The 19,941-nt window shown below is 45.3% G+C and overlaps 2 protein-coding genes across 3 annotated transcripts; one reads left to right on the top strand and one right to left on the bottom strand.

Moving 5' to 3' along the window:
* Positions 1–103: 103 nt before the first annotated feature.
* LOC126646720 (fatty acyl-CoA hydrolase precursor, medium chain-like) lies at positions 104–9,026 on the bottom strand. Its single transcript, XM_050328224.1, has 11 exons — positions 8,567–9,026; positions 7,241–7,445; positions 6,801–6,939; positions 6,398–6,531; positions 4,938–5,091; positions 4,583–4,684; positions 3,689–3,787; positions 3,110–3,250; positions 2,057–2,137; positions 956–1,103; positions 104–297 (listed from the first exon to the last, which is right to left on the bottom strand). Exons 1-11 carry the CDS (start codon positions 8,640–8,642, stop codon positions 119–121), a joined length of 1,458 nt encoding a protein of 485 aa, XP_050184181.1. The 5' UTR covers positions 8,643–9,026; the 3' UTR covers positions 104–118.
* Positions 9,027–9,889: 863 nt separating this feature from the next.
* On the top strand, positions 9,890–11,982 carry CIAO2B (cytosolic iron-sulfur assembly component 2B). 2 transcript variants are annotated; one of them, XM_050328227.1, is made up of 5 exons: positions 9,890–10,096; positions 10,173–10,250; positions 10,638–10,763; positions 11,239–11,284; positions 11,692–11,982. In XM_050328227.1, exons 1-5 carry the CDS (start codon positions 9,962–9,964, stop codon positions 11,832–11,834), a joined length of 528 nt encoding a protein of 175 aa, XP_050184184.1. In that variant the 5' UTR covers positions 9,890–9,961; the 3' UTR covers positions 11,835–11,982. The 2 variants fall into 2 exon arrangements, with proteins under 2 accessions (XP_050184184.1, XP_050184185.1); XM_050328228.1 differs by having other exon boundaries at positions 9,908–10,096; positions 11,763–11,982.
* The last annotated feature ends 7,959 nt before the right edge of the window (positions 11,983–19,941 follow it).

The following is a 19,941-nucleotide window of genomic DNA, read 5'->3' as shown; positions in this document are numbered from 1 at the left end:
CCATGACAGAGAGCGGGGAACACAAAGAGTGCAAAGCAAATTCTCTTTGGTCTCCCTGTGAATTGAGGCACTTTAGTCTGATTAAAATATGTAATGATGCCAGTTCCAAGGCTCATCTCTATGGGAACATGAAGGACTGGTCCTTACTGCACAGCTGAATTTCTCCAGCCAGGAAGGGCCCTCCAAAGACAAAGCCAGCTTCATCCCCGTGGTCAGCCTTCACATACTCTGGTTTGCTGTCCCAGTACGAACTGGGGCGGTGCTGGAACTCAAAGAAGTAGGTGGGGGCTCCAGACTCTGGAAAATGGAATATTTAGAGAGTTAAAGAGATGCACAAAGTGCAGTTGACATCAGCTGTTCAAAATACCACTTTAAACGTGCCCAAAGCTTTATGCTGGGCACATTTCTAATGTAATGTCACACTCAAATGTGTACTTTTATTTTTAATTCAAAATTAAGAACTCACAGCACTTCCCTCCCCCCCCCCAAAAAAAAAAAAAAAAAATAAAAAAAAAATCAAAGTTCATCACAGGAAAAGTTCCAGAAAACAAAATAACATCAAGTTATTTCCAGTTATGGTTTCTTGGCAGGGTTTGTCATGATTTTTAGAAATCTCCAGACAACAGAGCTGCTGACTTCCCACTTAGCTGTGGGCCAAAGGGCAGAGGTTGCTTTGATATATTTTAGTTTGTAAGCCTGTATAGTTCAGTTAGCAAACATTTATCTGTGTTATCGTGCTCTGGTCTCAATACATTGTGATTATGAGCACAGTGCAAGACACTAGGACAAAGATGAAGGACCACACACACCCCTGCAGACCTACATCATTCTTCATCCTCCACTTCCCAGTGGGAATCTCAAGAAGGGTTGCCTACACGACAGGATTTGTGTCTGCATCCTTTGATGCAGCATGCAGTGAGAGGTTTGAATATCCTACTGCAGTTCCTCAGCTTACCCCTGTGATAATTCAGGGCTTTGATGGCTGGCATGACAATTGCCATATCCCCCAGCAAGTCCAGAAACCGGTCCCTTAGCTCAGCAGGATCATCCGTGTCTCCTACATATTCATCCACTATCCTGGGCAGAAAATCTGATGGCAGATCCTGAGAGACAAGGGGGAAACAGGAAAACAAACAGACAAATCATCAGTGTCTCAGCAGCTAAAAAACACGTCATCATTTAACTTCAGAGATTCTGCAAAGGCACAAAGGTTCAGGATGGCTCCCATGCTGATGGGAAATAAAACCCATTCAGACTTTTTGTGAGGGAAAAAAACCCCAAAACCAACATAAAAAGGCAAACAAAACCAAAACCCCAACAATAAAAACTAAAACCACGCCCAAAACCCCAAAGCCAAAACAAACAAAACCAACCAAACCAAAACCAACCAAACAAAACCAAACAAAACACCTTAAACCCTCCAACCACCTCAGGTCAAATTTACACCAGATTTATATGGGTTAAAACTTTACAGGATTCAAAGATCCAGCAATTTTTCCTGAAAATACCTCTGGCTTCTGTTTCCTTCAGAAGAAAAGAGATGGGAATAACAAAAGTAAATCCTCTGAGTCCTTGAAAGATTTATGACTATTAGACTACAGGGCAAGACCAACTGGATCTCGGAACACAGGGCAGGTTTTTAGTGCTAGAATTTGCTGCTTGGAAGACACACTTTAGGAGTGCAAAGTAACTACTTTAAAAGCTGCTTTTAATTTCATGTAAACACCTTGAAAAATCCTGCCTTGAAACAAACCCATCAAGCAGGAGATTTAGCCAGGAGATACCTGAGCATTAGGAACACTCTTAAAGTAATCCCACATACAAATAGGTAAGATAAAAATGTTGCTTCAGAAATCTAGAAAGGAAAACATTTCCCCACATCCTGGGCCTGGCTCAATCCTATTTCTGTGTTAACACCCCAGTCCTGTCAACTTTGCTGGGACTCTCCCCAAAGCATAACATGACCTCAGCTCTTAGCAACGTTGTAACTCAGAGCTGTTCTATGCTTGACAAAGAAGATTCCCTTCTCAAATTAAATCAGGGCAGCAGTACTTACCATCATTGGTAGAAAAAACTGTAAAGTTGAAGTGATCGATTTTTTATCTCCTATTTCCCTCAGACCTGTTATTTTTGATGTCTGCACAGGAAAGAAAAAAAAAGAATATTATTAGCACTGTTCAGCTTCATTATTTTTAACACTGGAACTACATTATTCCACTTTACTCTTACTACTGGTGTTTATTTTTGGAAGCATCATAGGCAGAAGTGCAGCACAACGGAGCAGCTGCCTTGAAAAGCCTGCATTTACTGCAGGAAATGTTTCCTTGGTGAAGGTTTCCACCCAAACCAAAGTTTATTCTTAAATTAACAGACATTAAGAAACTTGTGAGATTAGAAAGAGAGCTGAAGCAAGAAGCTTCTTCTGTCTCACAGGGTTTTTGGGGACCTTAAAAGTCACGGGCAGCCTCCAGTAAATTGTTGGAGCCCTTTGAAATAAAGGCACTGCTCCTCCTCTTTCACAGCATTCCAGAAAATAACTCCCAGAGACACAGCTGTTGGGCAGGTTCAGACTGACTACACAGCCTGAATACTCAGGAGATGGAAAAAAAAAAAAACAGGACTCAAAAAAAAATAGAGCAATTGTTGTCACTGCACAAAGCTTCAGGAAGCTTTGTGCAGTGACAACAATTGCCTATTTTTTTGAGTTACCCATTGAGTTCAGGAAAGAATTTATACACAGAGAATGGGATTTTCCTGTGTATCAATTCTGTGTAACAATTCTGTGTATCAACCCTGACTTCCTGTGCCTCGTGAGGGAAAGGGTTTGGGTTTGTTTTGCTTTCAGGAATAAACTCTTGAATGTTGTGTTCTTTTCACTCTCTCTGCCTGGGTGAGGGATTAAAATTTTAGGGTAGGAAAATACTGCACAAAATTGATGTTCCAATTAGTCTGTGGTTCTGGGTCATTACAGAGTCAATGCAAGCAAAATTTACCTTGTATGTATTTCCAACAATGCAAAGCCTGGTCCTACCAGAAAATACCTTCTCAAGTTGCTTCTACCAGTTAAGAAACATTTAAAAAAAAAAAAAAAGAATAACCATTAAATTACAGATCTGATATTCCAGCCAAATTCATTGTTGGTGACTCCTATCATGAATGGAACTGCATTAAATTCTTTTCCAGCCATTATCTCTTCAGGTGACTTATGAAGAAATACTCCATCCACAATTATGGGCAGAAATGGTACGTCCTGAAGGAGGAGGAGAAAAAAAAGAGATCAAATTACTTGTTAACAGTATTTTCAATTCAAATCATAGAAGGTGTTCTCATTTAATGCTCCAAGTGCAAAAAAAGGGCTTTAAGAAATCTGAGCTACTGTAACACTGATCTAGTTTGGCACGAGAGCATAAAATGCAAGGCTGGTTGGGCCAAGGTATGGAGTAAGGTGATGGTTTCCTGATCCTGTGCTGCCTCTAACTGACATTAAAACGTATGATATGCCCAAGCCTTGCTCTCAACTTTCCAGGTGCTGTGACAGAGAGAAATGATGGGATATTCCAACATTTAGGGGCTACTTTGACGAAAGTTAAGAAAAATCAATTTTTTTGGAGCAGGCCAACAATGAACTCTGGTCAGAGGCTGAGCAATGCAAGTTAAATATTCTGTAGCTCTGCAGAGTCTCACCTACCGTGGTGTTGAAGATGATATGCTCTGCTTCCTGCTTCCTTAAGCAGTTTAACAGGGAGAGGGAGCTGCTTGTGTCACACTTAAAGATACCTGCAATTTTCTGAAAATGGTTCACAAAGACAAGGACTGTTAGCTGTGAGGTGGTCTTGAAGGGACTCGTAAACAGAAGATTATTATACACACTACTGTAAATAGTTTTCCTTAAGGGCAGCTTTAGGTGAGCTTGGTAGATCTTTGAGTACTTTATTTTACTAGAAATACTGCACACAGAGTGAAATCATTCTGGTGTACTTCTCTTTCTTGCTATATTTCCATTCCCTGTTCTACAACGTACTTTAATCTAGAGAAAATACAAGGTTACAGCATAAACCAAATAAGGAAAGAAAGTTCAGAAAATCGGTTTCTGAGATATTTACATCACCACCTGCTGCTGCAGGAGGAGAAATGAAAAGTACTTCTAAAACAAATTTTATTTGACAGTATTTTGGTTTATATTTAACTACTTTACTTCACATAAAAGCTATCCATAAAAGACTACAGTTCAATGAAAAGTGAATGCCTCTTCTGGGTTCTTATTAAACTTTCCATAATAAATGCCATAGTTACTCCATAGGGAACAGCAGGTACAAAAATGGACATTTGCCTTGCTTGGCATGTGTGTAACTGAAAATATCCACATCAACCCACTGCTGTTATAATCACATACCTGTACAATCTCTTTCTAACACCAAACAAGACTGAAAATAAATAGGTATGCTGTGAGAATAGACTTGATCAACTTGGTTGCATAATATGCAATGAAATTTCCCCCCCCCTTTTTTTTTTAACCACATGATCATATAAATATCCCATTTTAGGTTATAAAGGCTTTAAAATGCAAAAAACCCAAGCCTACCTTAGGATCTACTGAAAGAAGTAACTCTCTACTGGGGGGAAGTAAAATTCCACTCTCTGATATTGCTTTATGAAAGAGACCCTTAGACAAAGGAGATAAAACCTGCCAAGAAGGGGAGAACAAAAATTATTCTACATAAACATCCTTAGCCCAAACTTTATGCTTGATTAGACTCTTGGATTCAGTGGGGAATTACACATTTTTGTTTGCTTACAGGGGAAGTCTCCAGACTTAGCACAACGTGCTGTTAATCTCACCTCAAAAATAAGGTTAAGCACAAAATGTTGCACTAAATGAGTTTTTGAAGATTTTGTTTTTAAAGCCTTTACTTCTAGTTTATCTACTGTATGCCTACATGTGCAAAAACAGAGCAAGATCCTGCAGATACACCGAAGAGCGTGACAGATCCTGGATCTCCACCGAAGTGTTCGATATTTCCTTGGATCCACCGAAGAGCCGCCACTTGGTCCAAGTAAGCCCAGTTCCCACGAGCGTGTTCATCCCCAGTACTGAAAGACAAGCATTTTGCTATGAAAGATAGAAGGGCATAAAGCAACTTTTCTTAGCTTAGGTTTTACAGGAAAAGAGGCAGCAGCCCCCTGTCCTGTGATTTCTGGCTGGTGTAGCTCTCACTCCCCCAGAATTTTGCTCTCTCTCTGTACCCACGCTAGCCCTAGCAGGAGTTCTCAATGAGCACTGCAGGGCACAGAGTGAAATAAGGTTAAAACAGCACAGAAATCTCCCAGGAGATGTTAGCAAACCGCTTCCACTATAACTAGCCTACACACTGAGAAAAATTCACTTGAGCCACAGGAAGAAACTACAGTAAGGAGCCCAGTGAAAGTTAACGGTTAACTTTCTGCATAAAAAATGGGTGGCTGTTACTCTAGTTACTAACAGAGATCATGGCAGAAAGAGATCATCAGGTGCTGCATGTGTATGAGAAACAATTACATTTCCTGTGTTTCCCCAGTTACTTGTCTTTGATCAAGTCATTACTTATTTTGTGTTAAACAGGTGGAGACATGCTTAGCAGAAATTCAAGGTGTTGAGAACAAAACTGAGAGGCACCAAAGGCACAACATTACAAATATTCACTAGAAACCATTACAGTGGATAAAAGATAAGATGCACTGAAGTGTCTCCCTTAGGAGTACAGATTTGGGTAGTATTTGAGACATGCTCTGTGTGACTTGGTGTTAGAAATCAAAATCAGAGGGTGGTTGGCACTGAACAGGCTCCCCAGGGCAGTGGGCACAGCCCCAAGGCTGCCAGAGCTGCAGGAGGGTTGGGATGATCCTCTCAGGTGTGACTCTTGGGACTTTGCTCTGTGCAGGGCCAGGAGTTGCAATCAGTGATCCTGATGGGTCCCTTCCAGCTGAGAACATTCAGTGTGACTGTGATTTGGCTCAGGAAGGTGTGCACAGCTGAGCCACAGCCCCCCACAGTCACAGCCAGGGCCCTCCTCACCTCCTGTCTGCTCACCCCCACACTGAGGGATCCCTGCCCTCTGCTCTGCAGGAGTTTTTACTGTACACACCAATGGATGGAAGCAGAGGCAAGAACAAACATCCAATCCAGAACCAAATCAGCCCAACTACGGTTTGATAGCAGGCTGCAATCAAATGACAATGCAAATGGGATTTACAGACATTTCTAAGGCTCTCACATCCTGATATCAGTGAATTATGTACCCTGAAACCACTGTAACAGTGGGAAGCTGGTAAAGAAGTTCAGGTGATTTAGCAAACAAAACTACCCATGCTTTAAACATGACAGGAAGTACTTTGTAAAAAGTGAAATAGGGGATCTTACTTGAAGTATCCAAGGAGTCCAAGTCTGTACTGAATTATTACTACCACAACATTCTCATAGGCTGACAGTGCTGAACCATCATACCTAGAAGCACCACCAAATATAAAATTGCCTCCATGGATCCACACTATTACCTTAGGAATAAAAAAGGGTGAGACACACTTTTATACACTGGTTTGCACATTTCAAAAAGGAAAACACCACCAGGTAATGAAGAACTCCAAAGCACCAAAACACGATGGCAGCTGAATTTTAGGTTGGTGGGCTTTGAATTTTACATTTTACATACTGGTATTATTTCTGCTAGTGCAGCATCACATTTTCAAAAGCAATTCAGATTCTTAGGAGCAATCATTAGGTGCAAACTTTGTACTACACACGTTTGTACCATGGGTTTACTTACAGGTAACTTGTCCTTGTTGCTGGAACCAGCAGGGCTGTAAACACTGAGATACAAACAGTCCTCAGAAGTTCGGAAGGGAATGTGTTTTTCTTTGAAGTTTCTTTCAGTTGTTTTCAACAAGGACAGATCTTGAGGACACCTTCACAAAAGAAAGGAAGCACGATTATTAATGATGAAACTGCAACAGCCTCAGTGTAATAATGACAGAGAGAACACTCTTCTGCCCCACAGGCTGAATCCCGATGGGGTGCTTGAGCTTTGTGTAACTTATCCACAGCTGGAGGTGCAGCCTGGAAAAGCAGGACTTGGCCTTGAAATACTCCAGTACTGGCAGTGCATCCACTACCAAATCCTTCCCAACAATCTGTATCCCAATAAACACAACCCCAACTGAGCCACACGAGCAGGGCCTGCATACAAAGGATCTGAACAGCTCTCACAGGGGTGGGTAAGAGGTGGCATCTCTCACATCATTCCAGGGCTCAGGTGGTTCAGGTGGGGAAAACCTCAAGGATCCAACGGGGGCTTTTGCAAAAGGAATTCCAAGGAATGCATTTACAAGTTTGTCTGTTCCCTTCACATTTGTTTGCTTCCCTTTGAGCCGTCCAAGCTCAAGAGTCACCTCTGGCTCAGCACCACTCTGTCCTAAGAAACACATAAGATGTAAAAAAAAAAAAAAAAAAAAAAAAAAGCATCTTTATAATTATCAGACAGACTTTTCAATTAGGTATTTTAACTGTTTAATTTAGAAAATTTCAGCTTATTCCTTTCAGTTGTGTTCAGTTTTCATTTTGCTTCTGTGCAATGACAGACACGCCCTGTCAAACCCTCCCATATCTGCTCTGCCAGCGACACCTGGGACTAGGTAGGACAGAGTTTGGTCACTGTGCATGTTATAGTCAAATGACCAGATATAAATTTTTTCTTTTAAATATATTGTAGAAATTTATTGAAGGCAAATAAGCAAAACAGCGCGCTGGAAGACCCGGGGAAACTCCTGTTCCGCCAACGGTCTTCCCGCCAAAAACGTGCCATGATCTTTTATATGTGCCGCTATTCCCTCCCCTTTAGGCGGCGCCTGGATGCCGGGTGGCAGGTCCCAGATGGAGGTGGTCCTCAGATGGCAGCGGCTGCTCTCGGAACGGGGCGAGTGGCTCCTCCCTCGGGCCGGCTCCTCCCTCGGGCAGCTTGCTGCCACGGCTGCTCCGCCGCTCCTGGCTCGGCTGTGACAGGCTGTGCCGGGGGCTGTGCCGCTCGGCTACGCCCCTTTTATCCTTATCTTTATAGGCACATTTAAAGCTTACATTCAGAACTTGTTTAACATAGTAAGATATAGCTTTCCATAGTAACATAACATTGTGGTTTGACATTTGTAATTCAAACTAACCACTAACACTAACATTGCAAAGATAATTTGATTAGCAAATTATTTATCTTTGCCTTTATTAACTATTTCAGTGCATAAAGCTGAAAAGCAAATTTCAGAGCTAACAGCAAAACCATTAACATTTCCTAAATTTATCATTCAACAAAATCTTAACAATATTTACTTTAGATAATTCTGAAACGTTTTTGCTTTCAGCCTTTTAGAGAAGATGAAAGCTTTCTTTTCATAAAATCATCTCAGAAATAGCTTCACCTCACAAAGCCTTTGCATCACTAAGATACTTTTGCAGATTGTTACCAAAGCAGAAGAGATTTACTGCCTTTGAAAAATCACACTTTGAGAATCCACTTTCTCAACAGCAGTAACTACAGCATCTCACCTGCTGCTCCACACCAGAGGAACGCAACACTACAGAACAGGGAGCAAAGCAGCGCAATCCCCCTTTGAGGAGCCATTCTTCATGCCCCGTTGGACTGCCGCTGACTCGCTGGTTTTATGCGGCAGAGCAGGTACAAAGGTCCGGGCCGAGGGCACTGCGGGCAGGGAGCGCAGCCCAATTCCCGTGACCGGGAACACTCCCAGCATGCTGACACAGCCCCTGGAGCAGCGCAGCTCAGCGTTTCCTGATCCCGGCAAGGGCCCCGCGCCGCCCGGGAACAACCAGGGAGCCGACCGGAGTTAATCTGCTGCCAGGGCTACGGGCAAAGAAAACGGGGGAGGGCTGAACAGCTTCCAGCGCTGTCAACAGTTAAACGCCTTTATAAAACCCCGTAAACAAACAAAGACTCTACAAAAAAAACCCAAACCAAAACAAAAAAAAACCGAACAAAAAACCCCCACAAAACAACAAACAAAACCACCTCAAAACAAACAACAAAAACCCCAAACAACAAAACCTAACAACCCCTCCCATAACAAAACCCAGCTAAACCCGCTCCAAACACGCACACGAAATCCCCTTAAAAACCGAAACCCACACACACACACACACACGACTCAAAAAACCCACCAAAACCCCAAATGAACAGGATTACAGATTACAAATAACTAGAAAATGATAAAAACCCCAAACAGTTAATTCTTGTTTTAACCCCATTATAAAGGGGTGTATCAATGCGAAGTATGTAATCGCTTCATTCTACCCCTCCAGTTTAAGTTTGCCCGTTTTTTTTAGATACAGTCCGACTCTTGAAAGTAACGAAGAGGTGAGATAAATAACTTTAACCGAGGCATCCCCGGCGGCAGCGGGCTCAGCCCTCACGGCCACGGCGCCGCCTCCATCGCTCCGGCGCTGGGCCGAGCCGGGACCAGCCCCGCTGCCTGCCCGCTGAGGCACCGCCAGCACGGGGGACCGGGACCGGGACCGGGACCCGCTCTCAGGATTCTCCTGGATGAACGAGATATCCCCGCTGCCGCCTTCAGCAGGTTCCACCACGCGGGGAACCGGGACAGCCCCACTCCCGCCCTCAGGGAGCTCCCGGGGAATCGGGACAGTCCCGCTCCCCGCCCTCAGAACGCAGTACACGGGAACAGGGATAACCCCACTCCCCGCCCTCAGGAGGGAGGTACCCGGGAACAGGGACAGCCCCGCTCCCCGCCCTCGGGAGGGAGGTACCCGGGAAACAGGGACAGCCCCGCTCCCCGCCCTCGGGAGGGAGGTACCCGGGAACAGGGACAGCCCCGCTCCCGCCCTCGGGAGGCTCCCCGGCCGGGCAGCCCCGCCCGTTCCCGGTGCGCTGCCGATCGCGGTCCGGGCGGTTCCGCCGCCGCCGCCATGGTGGGCCCGGGCCCGGCGCCGCTGGAGAACGCGAACCCGCTGATCTACCGGCGCTCCGGGGAGCGGCCCGTCACCGCCCGCGACGAGGACGAGGAGCTGCCCGACGCCATCGACGACCGCGAGATCTTCGATATCCTGGGCCGGGCAGGGCAGGGCAGGGCCGGGGCGGGGCAGGGCAGGGCCGCGGCACTTTCCTTAACCCGCACATCTCATCCGCTCCATCAATGACCCCGAGCACCCCCTCACCCTGGAAGAGCTCAACGTCGTGGAGCAAGTGCGAGTGAAAGTGAGATCCCGCCGAGATGTGCTCGCTGTGCTGGGCTGTGCTGGGGGGCAAAGCGGCCTCAGCTAACTAGTTACTTCTTCTATCCTTGAAATATGCTTATCATAACGGTCTACTGCATAGTGCTTAAAATTAATAATAGTATTTTAACTAATTAAGTAGTATTTATTTTATATAACGATATATTATAGCCATATATTATTATACTTTATTATAGATAACATATAGTTATAATTAATATATTTATATATTTATATGTATGTATTCAATGGTATTTTAAAATGTCAGTGAACAGTGCAGCACCACGTTGCACGTCACATGAAAGGCCTCGGGCTGGTTTGGGGTGAAATCAGCAGGTTTTGCCCCCAGCTGGTGTTGGTTTTTGCCCAGGTGAACGATGCTGAGAGCACGGTGTCGGTGGAGTTCACCCCCACCATCCCACACTGCAGCATGGCCACCCTCATCGGCCTCTCCATAAAGGTCAAACTGCTTAGGTCTCTGCCTGAGAGGTTCAAGGTGAGTGACCACATCACTCTGGGAGGCAAAACAGGGGTATTGTGTTTAGAAAAAGGAAAAAAAAAAAAAAAATGGGCAACCCCTCAACTTTATAGTGAAAATAACTAGAGCGTTTTTCATTTTGTGCATGAGGGAGACTCCAGGAACAGAGGGGCAGTGGGCTGAAATATCAGTGCAGTTATGGTTCTGTGACAGTCATGTCTTGGGGTTTTGGAGGGAAATTACCTGCAGTGCTCTATGGCCCAGGAGAAGGAGAGGTTGGTGCCCCACCCTTGTCTGAAGCAGGCTTTAGCAGATGGAATGCAGAATATGCTGTGATTTTAGACTTCTATTTTATTCTGTTATATATAATAACTGCTCTTGGCAAGAATGTCCATTTCCCTCTCTTTTTGTTACTGTCTAATTTTTATTCAGTAGCTTGAACTTCCCATGTTTTGTTAACTCATCCCCTTTCTCTTTTGTGGTGCCTGTGAAGCTGGATGTTCATATAACACCAGGAACACATGTCTCTGAGCATGCAGGTAAGACTTCAGTGCTCTCTTGGGTGCTCTTCTTTGTGTATTTTAGTCTTGAGAGATTCCCACTCCTGCAGAGCATCTGTTCGGTACCTGGGACTTTGTGTGCGTCAGATGTTCCAGAACAGGAACGTGTCATGTCAGAGATTGTTCTGCACCATCCTTTGAGCATCTCCTCAGGCAACCTGTGCTCTCAGCAGTCATTGATTTTCCTGGGAAATGCAGGAGGAGAGCTGGGGGGATTTCCTGTGTCCCACGCCCACAGCAGCTCCCTGCTGCTGAATCACGGGCAGCTGGCTGCTTTCACTGATGACACAGGAGCTCTGCCTTTCAGCTGCAGCTCTGGGGTGTGCTCGGCATCTGCAGCACTGCCTGGGGTACCATGGCAACTGTCATTATCTGTCTCCACGTAGGATGCTTTCACAAAGGCACTGTGCACCGCTGTCCTCACCGCTCTCTTGTCTCCTCTCCTTTCTCTGCACAGTTAATAAACAGCTCGCCGATAAAGAGCGTGTGGCAGCTGCTCTGGAGAACTCTCACCTCCTGGAAGTGGTGAATCAGTGTTTGTCTGCTCGGTCATAATTGCCTGGTGAGGAAATCACTGGCATTCTGCTCTGTTAAAGTAATTTTGTATTTAAGTGATGGTGTTACACTATACATGTAGCTATGAGCAAAATAAAATCACTTGGATTTTCTTGAGGAAATGTTTCTTTACTCTTGCAAAAAATAAATTGTGGGAATTAGCATACAGGCAGCTACAAAATTATAATGAAAATTGGCTTTTTAATTGTATGAGTCATTGCATAGGTAGGATTTTTCTTTTAAAATACTTATTTCCACTTGTTTTTAACTGGTTTCTCACTACCCAGCATTAGTTATAAACTGCATTTTAGAAGTGGATCTTGTACACTGGACTTCACAAGTACACCAAGATAATTTGCAGTTAAAATCTTTACATTCACGTGACTGTTTTAGGCTGCTAATACAATTTTAGCTTCAGACATCAAAAGCTGTACAAGTTGGTGTCTGCAAAGTTGTAGCACATTTTAGCAGAATGTGTAAACACTTCTAAGTTGTGTGCCTGGCCTAAAAATTACATTACCTCGGATTAACCAAATACAGAGTGCTCTTTATAAAACATGGTTTATTTTTAATTACTACTTACTTGGGGTAGAAAATTCAGTATCTTTGAGGGAGGGGCTTTTTTTTAATGCACCTGCCACAATATAGGAGTTATTCATAGTTTTCAGTATGAACAGCCCAGCAACCCTGTGCTGTGTTTGACAGCGTGACAAGTTTTGCTTTAAATATATTGAGATTTAATACTAAAACCTGGCCTATATTATATACTATTTAATACTAAAACCTGGCTTCTGGTTTGGGAAGTGTGGCATTCACTAAACTGTTGTCTTTGACAAGAGAAAAATTCATCAAGAATTAATTTGAACTTTTAAAAAGGTGTCTCTAGTCATGGACAACGTGGAAAAATAACAGCCTGTTAAATCCTGTCAGGTATTTTGGTGCCTGCACACGTACAATGTTACCTTCACCATCATCAGTTATCTGGAGAATAAGTAACAGACTTCCTAAAAAGTAGATTGTGCTCTCTTGCCTTGGCTGAGCATCCTCTGAATGGCCAGCCCTTGCTGGGCTGCATGAATGAAGCTGTAAATAAGGCCAATGTTTATGTAACATTAATATTGGGCAAGGAGCAGAACGACCCAGCTTTCCTCTCTGCCTCTCGTGGTGAATCCCTGGACTGATTAGTTCTGACATTGCCAACATTTGCACCACAACTGACGCTTCAGCTGTGGGAATGCAGGCAGGCAGCTCCTGGGCACCACACTTGGGTGCTTTCCTTTTGTTTGCTGGTTTTTGGTGGCTTTTTGAATAGAAAATGAATTTTGCCTGCCCAGATTTTGGGGTAGAAAGGAATGCAAGTATGTGCCGGGGGAAAACAGAAGGATGACTACGCTGCCTACAGATTGCTTCAACCTGCACTCCAAATTGGGAAGGAATCGGTAAATTAGGCTTTGTTAAAGATCTCTGCTTGGCTTTCTGTATAATACTGGTGTTAAGTAATTTATTGGGATCTTGGCACTTGCCTCATCAAGCACATTGTCCAACCCTATATATAAAGTGGGGGTGCACTTTATACCTTTTACCTTTTCAGAGAAGCAACAGTTTGTGTTTGATGGTTTAAATTTACGGTGGGGATATATTTATAGTTGGGGATGGCTTTCCAATAAGGGGAATCTGTTGTGGGATATCAAAGAAAAGGTCTGACTTCTGTTATTTAGAGCATAGAATTGGATTACTTGAGAACTGGCATGTTTGTTGAAGTGATGTGGATGTTACATTTATGATGGAAACAACAAACCACAGTTAACTTTGCTGCAGATCCCAGGTTCTCCTGTCCAGGCTCCCTCAGCTCTGCACTTGCCACCAGGTCTAAAAAATCTTCCAGCCTGATTTTAATCATCACTATCTGACTCCTGCTGGATGGAGGTAAAGTGGGAGAAGAAAACATTAACTTGTCACAAATATTCCTCTTCAGACTCTTATTTGTCCAAAAAGCCACCCCTAAATTTAGTCTCTGGAATGCTTTGTAATAGGACCCATTCCATGAGAAACTACAACCCTTGGAGCAGCTGTGTTGAATACAAGCAGCCTCATTCATCCAGGAAAAATGCCAGAAGCAGACATCTGCTGCACCTTCCTGTGCTCAGGGGTGGCTGGATGGCATTCCCTGCTCCCAGTCTGGCACAGGGGCTCCCTGGGGCAGCAAACCTGCCTGGGATGTGTTGGAGCCCAGACAAACACAGCTCCTGCACCTCCAGCCCTCACCCTGCTCAGGTCCATCCTAATCCTGGGAGAGAGCAGCATTACCCCCTGCTCCCACACTGTCCTTGCTGCCTGCTATCAGCAACCTGCAGCTTCTCAGCACTGTCAATCCCACACTTCCACGCATGGCCCAGAAGCAGCTCAGCAGCTTTGTATCCAAAGACACAACTGAGCTGTCCGTGGAAGATCCTCCACACTGTTTGTGCCCCTGGGGAGAGCAGTGTGTGCCACACTCTGGGCACTGTTAGCAACGTCAGTTCAGGACTCTGGCCCTGCTGAGGAGTGAGGAGTCTACCTCAATGAAGTGCTTTGGTAAAGATCTCCCTCTGGAGCCCTCATTTATAAACTACCTGTTTTACAATGCCTTTTTTTATAGCTGTTAAAGCACTTCCCTTTAGCCTGTCAAGCAGAGAACAAGACCCCTTTCCCTTCCTTTACAAAATGCACTGTTTGGCATAAATACAGACTGAAGAAGTGGCAGAGCCAACTTTTTTCCCTAAGCAGAAGAAAAGTTTATAGCAAAATCTTTCCAGTGGTGCTGTGGAAAGGTAAGTATGAGCACAGAGAACCAAACCAGGGAAGGTCTGCTGCTGCATCTCACAGCCATTTGCCAGCAACATTTAATAGAAAGTACGTAAAACTTTTCATTCCCCAAAATGCTAAAAATAAAGAACATTTACAAAACATACAAATAGCAGAGAATCCTCATTTTGTCCAACATGCTTCAGTGTTGCTGAAGACGTGGCATCTCACTCTGTGACCTCACATATTTCTTATTATGAATTCATACATTTTTTCTTTTATGTCCCACCTGTAAGGGGCTTTTGCATCCTGCCCCAGGTTATCTCCATTCCTTAATGTTCCTCTGTGGATCAAAGGAGCAGCACTGTCTGCAGTGATAAGTACATCCTGGTTGGTTGGATGGATGGATGGAACTCTGCTCTCTCAGCTTCATTCTGCCCACTCCTCAGGGTCCCTTGCAGGTGTCTCACTGGGTTTGTTACACGCTCACACCCTTGAGACAACAGGGCTCTCCTCTTTGCAACAGAAGCTGAAGCAGGCTCTGGGTCCAGCCATAGCTCAGATCTCAGAGCAGGACTGCAGGGAGAGAACAGGGCAGAAGTTCGTTTCCAGCAAGCCTGTGGAACAAATATAACATGGGAATCAGGAATCCTGCTGCCTGAAACCTTTGGGAAGACATAGGAAGAGAATGAAATGGCAGGAATGTGCAACACCACCCTTTGCTGCCACTGTCACAGGATCACAGAATGGGCTGGGCTGGAAGGGACCCACCAGGATCACCCAGTCCAAACCCTGGCCCTGCACAGGCCCCATCCCCAGGAGTCACCCCCTGTGCCCCAGAGCATCATCCCAACCCTCCTGCAGCTCTGGCAGCCTTGGGGCTGTGCCCACTGCCCTGGGGAGCCTGTTCAGTGCCAACCACCCTCTGGGGGAAGAACCTTTCCCTGAGATCCACCCTGAGCCTGCCCTGGCACAGCTCCAGGTCTCAGTCTGTGCCAACATGGAGCTCCTACCCTGCTGGCAGCTTTGCCTTCAGACTGCAGGGGAAACAAATGAGCTGGCATTGCTGGATACCTCCCATGCCCCTGCTTCCCTTGTTCCCTACAATTTGGCAGCCTGGAGTGGAGATGCCCACGTGGGACCTGTAGCCCAGGCATGGCCACAGCCTGGTCCCCTCTGCCCTCCCTTGCTGGGCTGTTCTGGATCCCCTCAGTGCCCTGGTGCTGCTGCAGGTAACGAGAAAGCCTTTGCTGTGCCACTGCAGGTGAGTCACAAACAGCAGGAGATGGGAGGCTCAGGAGAACAAATATCAACATAAACCCAGTGCTTTGAGTTGGCCAAGGGAGATGCCCTGTGCCTACATCCCAGTGCAGTGGCCAGAGGGCTGGGCAGCAGCTGTGTCAGCTGAGCCAAGCAGAAGCACCCAGGAGACTGGCCAGTCTCACCACTGCCAAATCTGCTGGACCTCAGCCTGCCCGTTATTGGGATGGAACTTCGGGAGGATGGTTTATCATAACGCTTTGTTTTCCAAATCTACCCAAATTAGTTCCACCTGGCTTCCCATCAGATGTGCCACACGTGGCTTTGACCAAAATAACCTCAGGAGGCCGTCAGGAGCTTGCTGGACTCCAGGATGCCTGGCAGCTTGATTTCTCTGCTTGGCTGATGGGAGAGCTGGCACATGCTCTGTCCAGGGATTATGAAGGTATCTGTGCAGAAATGCTTTTTATTTCCCCTGTGGAGTGACAAATAAATCATCCATGTAGTCTAAAATGCTTGCAGAGAAAATAAATGCCAATGGATTCCAATTTTTTCCCCTAACAGTTTTAATGTAGCAAAACTAGTTTTATTACTGAAAATCAGAAAATAGTTTGACTAACACTGCAGCCAACTTAAAAAAAAAATGCATTTTAGGTAGACAGAAAATAACAATTAGGAATGAGTCAAATAAATTGTTTCTCTCCAAATTGGTACTGACTTATTTTCATAACAATTCACTTACACTCTGGGTTTTTTGAAATCTAAGTCAATAGTGTAAAAAGCCTGTCAAATTCTAATTTATTAATGATTCTTACTAATGAAAACCTTAACTAGGAGCCTGAAACAGGAGCTATTATTTAAACAATTTCTTCTCCTCCTCACTAACCATCCTGGGTCTAATCCTGCAAATTTAGAGCTTTAATTGAGGATTATTCTGGATCATATTTTTAGCATGGAAGTGATGAAGCCTTGCCACATTTATTTCTGTTGGTAAGGGCAATATTGGGCCATTCCCAGTAAAACAAGAGAGTGCATTTATTTCATCAAACAAAAAGCAAACATTGTATCAGCTTTAATCTCCATCATATCTGCCTAATGTTAAATGCAAATGTTGTTCCAGTGCGTGGAGTTCAGCTCACCTGTAGTCTAAGCACTTGACTCCACAGGAGATGGATTTGTGCAGTTACCAGGTCATATAATTAAATGGTTTTCTGCATTTTATGGCTGAATAGATCAACACTATAGCTTAGATGCAAATTGTTTACACATCAGGTAATGTACCCTACTGATTTAGCACTCGCAGCATGTTCCACTAATCCTTAAAACCACGGGACCTTTACTGTGTTACGAGGCCGGTGTGCCTTCCTCAGGTACACCTTCCTGTGATCCAGACTTCATCCTCACGGAAGCAGCTTGAATCTTTCACTGACTGCAAAAGAATTGTGTATTTTATCTGGCTTTCACGCCTAATTGGGCAATCCCTGCTTGGCACGAAGGATGGCAAGCTGAGAGAGACAACGTGTCTTGAGTCGTGCCTTGGTCCAGCTGGGAAGAATGAAAGCCATCCCACGGAGCAGGCTCTGGAATACACAAATAAAGCGAGATGCCAAAGAGAGGAAATACGTGCACGGAGCTGCCAAGACTGTGATGTAATGTCTCTGATTAGCTGCAGTCGGGTCTGTACCAGAAAAAACACCTGCCACAGGAGCTGCAATGCAGAGCGCGTGGTGTGACCTTGGGGATGGTCCCGTGCAGGGCCGGGAGGTGAGCCCGGTGATCCTCCAGCAGGAGATGGACCAGGTGATTCTCCAGCAGGAGATGGACCCGGTGATCCTCCACCGGGAGGTGGACCCGGTGATCCTCCAGCAGGAGATGGACCCGGTGATCCTCCACCGGGAGGTGGGCCCGATGATCCTCGTGGGTCCCTTCAGCTCAGCGTATGCTGTGCCTGAAGCACGGGCACCCCGGGGGCTCCAGGGCGGGTGCTGTGCCCGGTGCCCGCGGGTCTCCTGCCAGCCCAGGCTGCCCGGGCTGGCCAACAGCTGGAGAGCTCTGTAAGTTCAGCGTGGTTTTGCACCCACAGACAGCTGTAAATGAGCGAGAGGTACAGCGGGGCGATGGGAGACGTGGGAAGCGGGCACGGATCCGAGCGCGGGGATCCCGGCGTGGCTCGGGGCCGACAGCAGCACCCGGCAGATGGAGCTGCGATCCCGCTCGGGGCAGCGCTGCCCGAGCGCAAACCGCGTGAGGAGCGAGGGCAGCTGACTGCACCAGCATCCCAGAGCTCCCGCGGCCTCTCCAGGCGGGGAAAGCCCCCTGATACTCCCGGGCACATGGCGTGATCCTTGGGGATGGTCCTGTGCAGGGCTGAGTTGGACTCGATGATCCTTGGGGGTCCCTCCCAAGTCAGCATGTTCTGGGATTCTGGGATTCCGGGACAGCCCAGAATGTGGCCTGGCACCTCTGTCATCCTCTGTTCACCAGGCTCATCACCTTCATCCCGGGCTCCAAGGCACTGATGCCCGTGCTGTCCTTGCTAGATCACAGCAGTTTGTCCACCTGCACCTGTCTGAATCCCTCCACAGGCATAAAACACCATCCACATGAGCTCTGTCCTTACATATAGTGATGGACTGTACATAAAATGCGATGTCTTTTCCATTCATAGAATCTTTTCTGTAAAGCTGACACAGTCTCAGCTGGACCGAGACACAATTTATTTCAGCTGACTTCGTAATTATCAAAGCATTCCATTTTAATCAGGATTAAGGTTAATGAAATCTGCCATAAAATCGTTTGTGGGTTTTAGTCTTTGTAAAAAACCTTACAAATAGGTACTAGCTATAGAGAAATAATTAGGAGCAGAATACAATGCAGTGTTATTTTCTGTCACAGCTAATCAGGGGAAGCCCATACATCAACATGACTTGGCGGTGCCAGGGTGACAGACTCATTTCTCCAATGAGCTGTTTTCTTCTTATATGGCAAAAAGCACTGCATCTGTATGAGATCATCTAGAAAAGTCCTCCTTCCTGAAAAATACTATATTATTTTTTGTTGCCTAGCTACATGCTGCTGTTACCTTAGAAGGCTGTAGATTCATCTGAGTGATTCTGGTGGAGCTGGTGTGCTGGAACAGAGGAGTGATGCAAATTTATTACCTTTGCTTCGGGAAAGGTTATAAAAGAGAGGGATGAGTGTGAAAGAAAGAGCCTTTACAGAAAAGCAATTTACTGTATTCGTCATATTCTTTTTGACATTAATTGTTGAATAAAGACCATTTCACCTCACAGCCCTGGGGGCATGAGCAGGCAGTGAAATCACAGACTTGATGATTTTAATTCCAGAGTCTGATGCCAAGGAAATGTTTACCTGGTTCATGTTCATTACTGCTGTTAGTAAGTGTAGAGAAGGGAAAAGACTGTCAAGGCCTGATTCTGATCTCATTTCCAAAACTGTAATGGGGAAAAATGCCACGAAAAAGCAACCAATATGCTGAATTTCATTGGCACCAGAGAATGGGATGATCACCGAGTCTTTCAGTGAATATAAATAGCTTTTGATGACTTGGAAAACAAAGAAAGCTCACTCCAAATGCCTGGAGCCCAAAGGTTCACACTGTAATGTGCCTGTCAAAGAAAACTCTGACAGAAGACTCCTCATGCAGGAGACACACAGAGATTGAGAGCTGAGCAATCACTCCCTGGCACTCCCCCAAGGTGAGGAGCAGCTCAGGATGGCATTGCCTCACCAAAGATTGTGGTGCTTCAGATGCTGGTGCTCACCAGATGTGGGGAAGTTGCCTGAAGGCAGAGTAAGATGAACAGAGTGATAAAGTTATTTCTTGCCTGCTGCACTGTAACTGGTTTGGGTGTAGGATGTCCTTGAGGTGCATCATGATTTTGCAGTTCTATCTTTAGGACTGAGACTTTTTCCACTGGAGTTTTGATTCAGATTTATCTAGTTAGGGCTGGCTTTTAAATTAAGATCTGCATTTGTTTCACAAAATACCATTTTCCAAGTCTACTGGCTGTAAA

The sequence above is a fragment of the Myiozetetes cayanensis genome, unplaced genomic scaffold, assembly GCF_022539395.1.
Source record: "Myiozetetes cayanensis isolate MyiCay16 unplaced genomic scaffold, myiCay2020 scf38, whole genome shotgun sequence".
Lineage (NCBI taxonomy): Eukaryota > Metazoa > Chordata > Aves > Passeriformes > Tyrannidae > Myiozetetes > Myiozetetes cayanensis.
This window is presented reverse-complemented; position numbering and strand designations above follow the sequence as displayed.

Excerpts from the sequence above, each read along its gene's own strand:
- LOC126646720 (XM_050328224.1), bottom strand. The coding sequence starts at position 8,642 with ATGGCTCCTCAAAGGGGGATTGCGCTGCTTTGCTCCCTGTTCTGTAGT. Across the intron at positions 5,092-6,397 it reads GGACTCCTTGGATACTTCAA|TACTGGGGATGAACACGCTC; the intron begins GTAAGATCCCCT and ends CTTGTCTTTCAG. Across the intron at positions 1,104-2,056 it reads AGTTTTTTCTACCAATGATG|GATCTGCCATCAGATTTTCT; the intron begins GTAAGTACTGCT and ends CTTGTCTCTCAG.
- CIAO2B (XM_050328227.1), top strand. The coding sequence starts at position 9,962 with ATGGTGGGCCCGGGCCCGGCGCCGCTGGAGAACGCGAACCCGCTGATC. Across the intron at positions 10,764-11,238 it reads CTCTGCCTGAGAGGTTCAAG|CTGGATGTTCATATAACACC; the intron begins GTGAGTGACCAC and ends GTGCCTGTGAAG. Across the intron at positions 11,285-11,691 it reads ACATGTCTCTGAGCATGCAG|GATGCTTTCACAAAGGCACT; the intron begins GTAAGACTTCAG and ends GTCTCCACGTAG.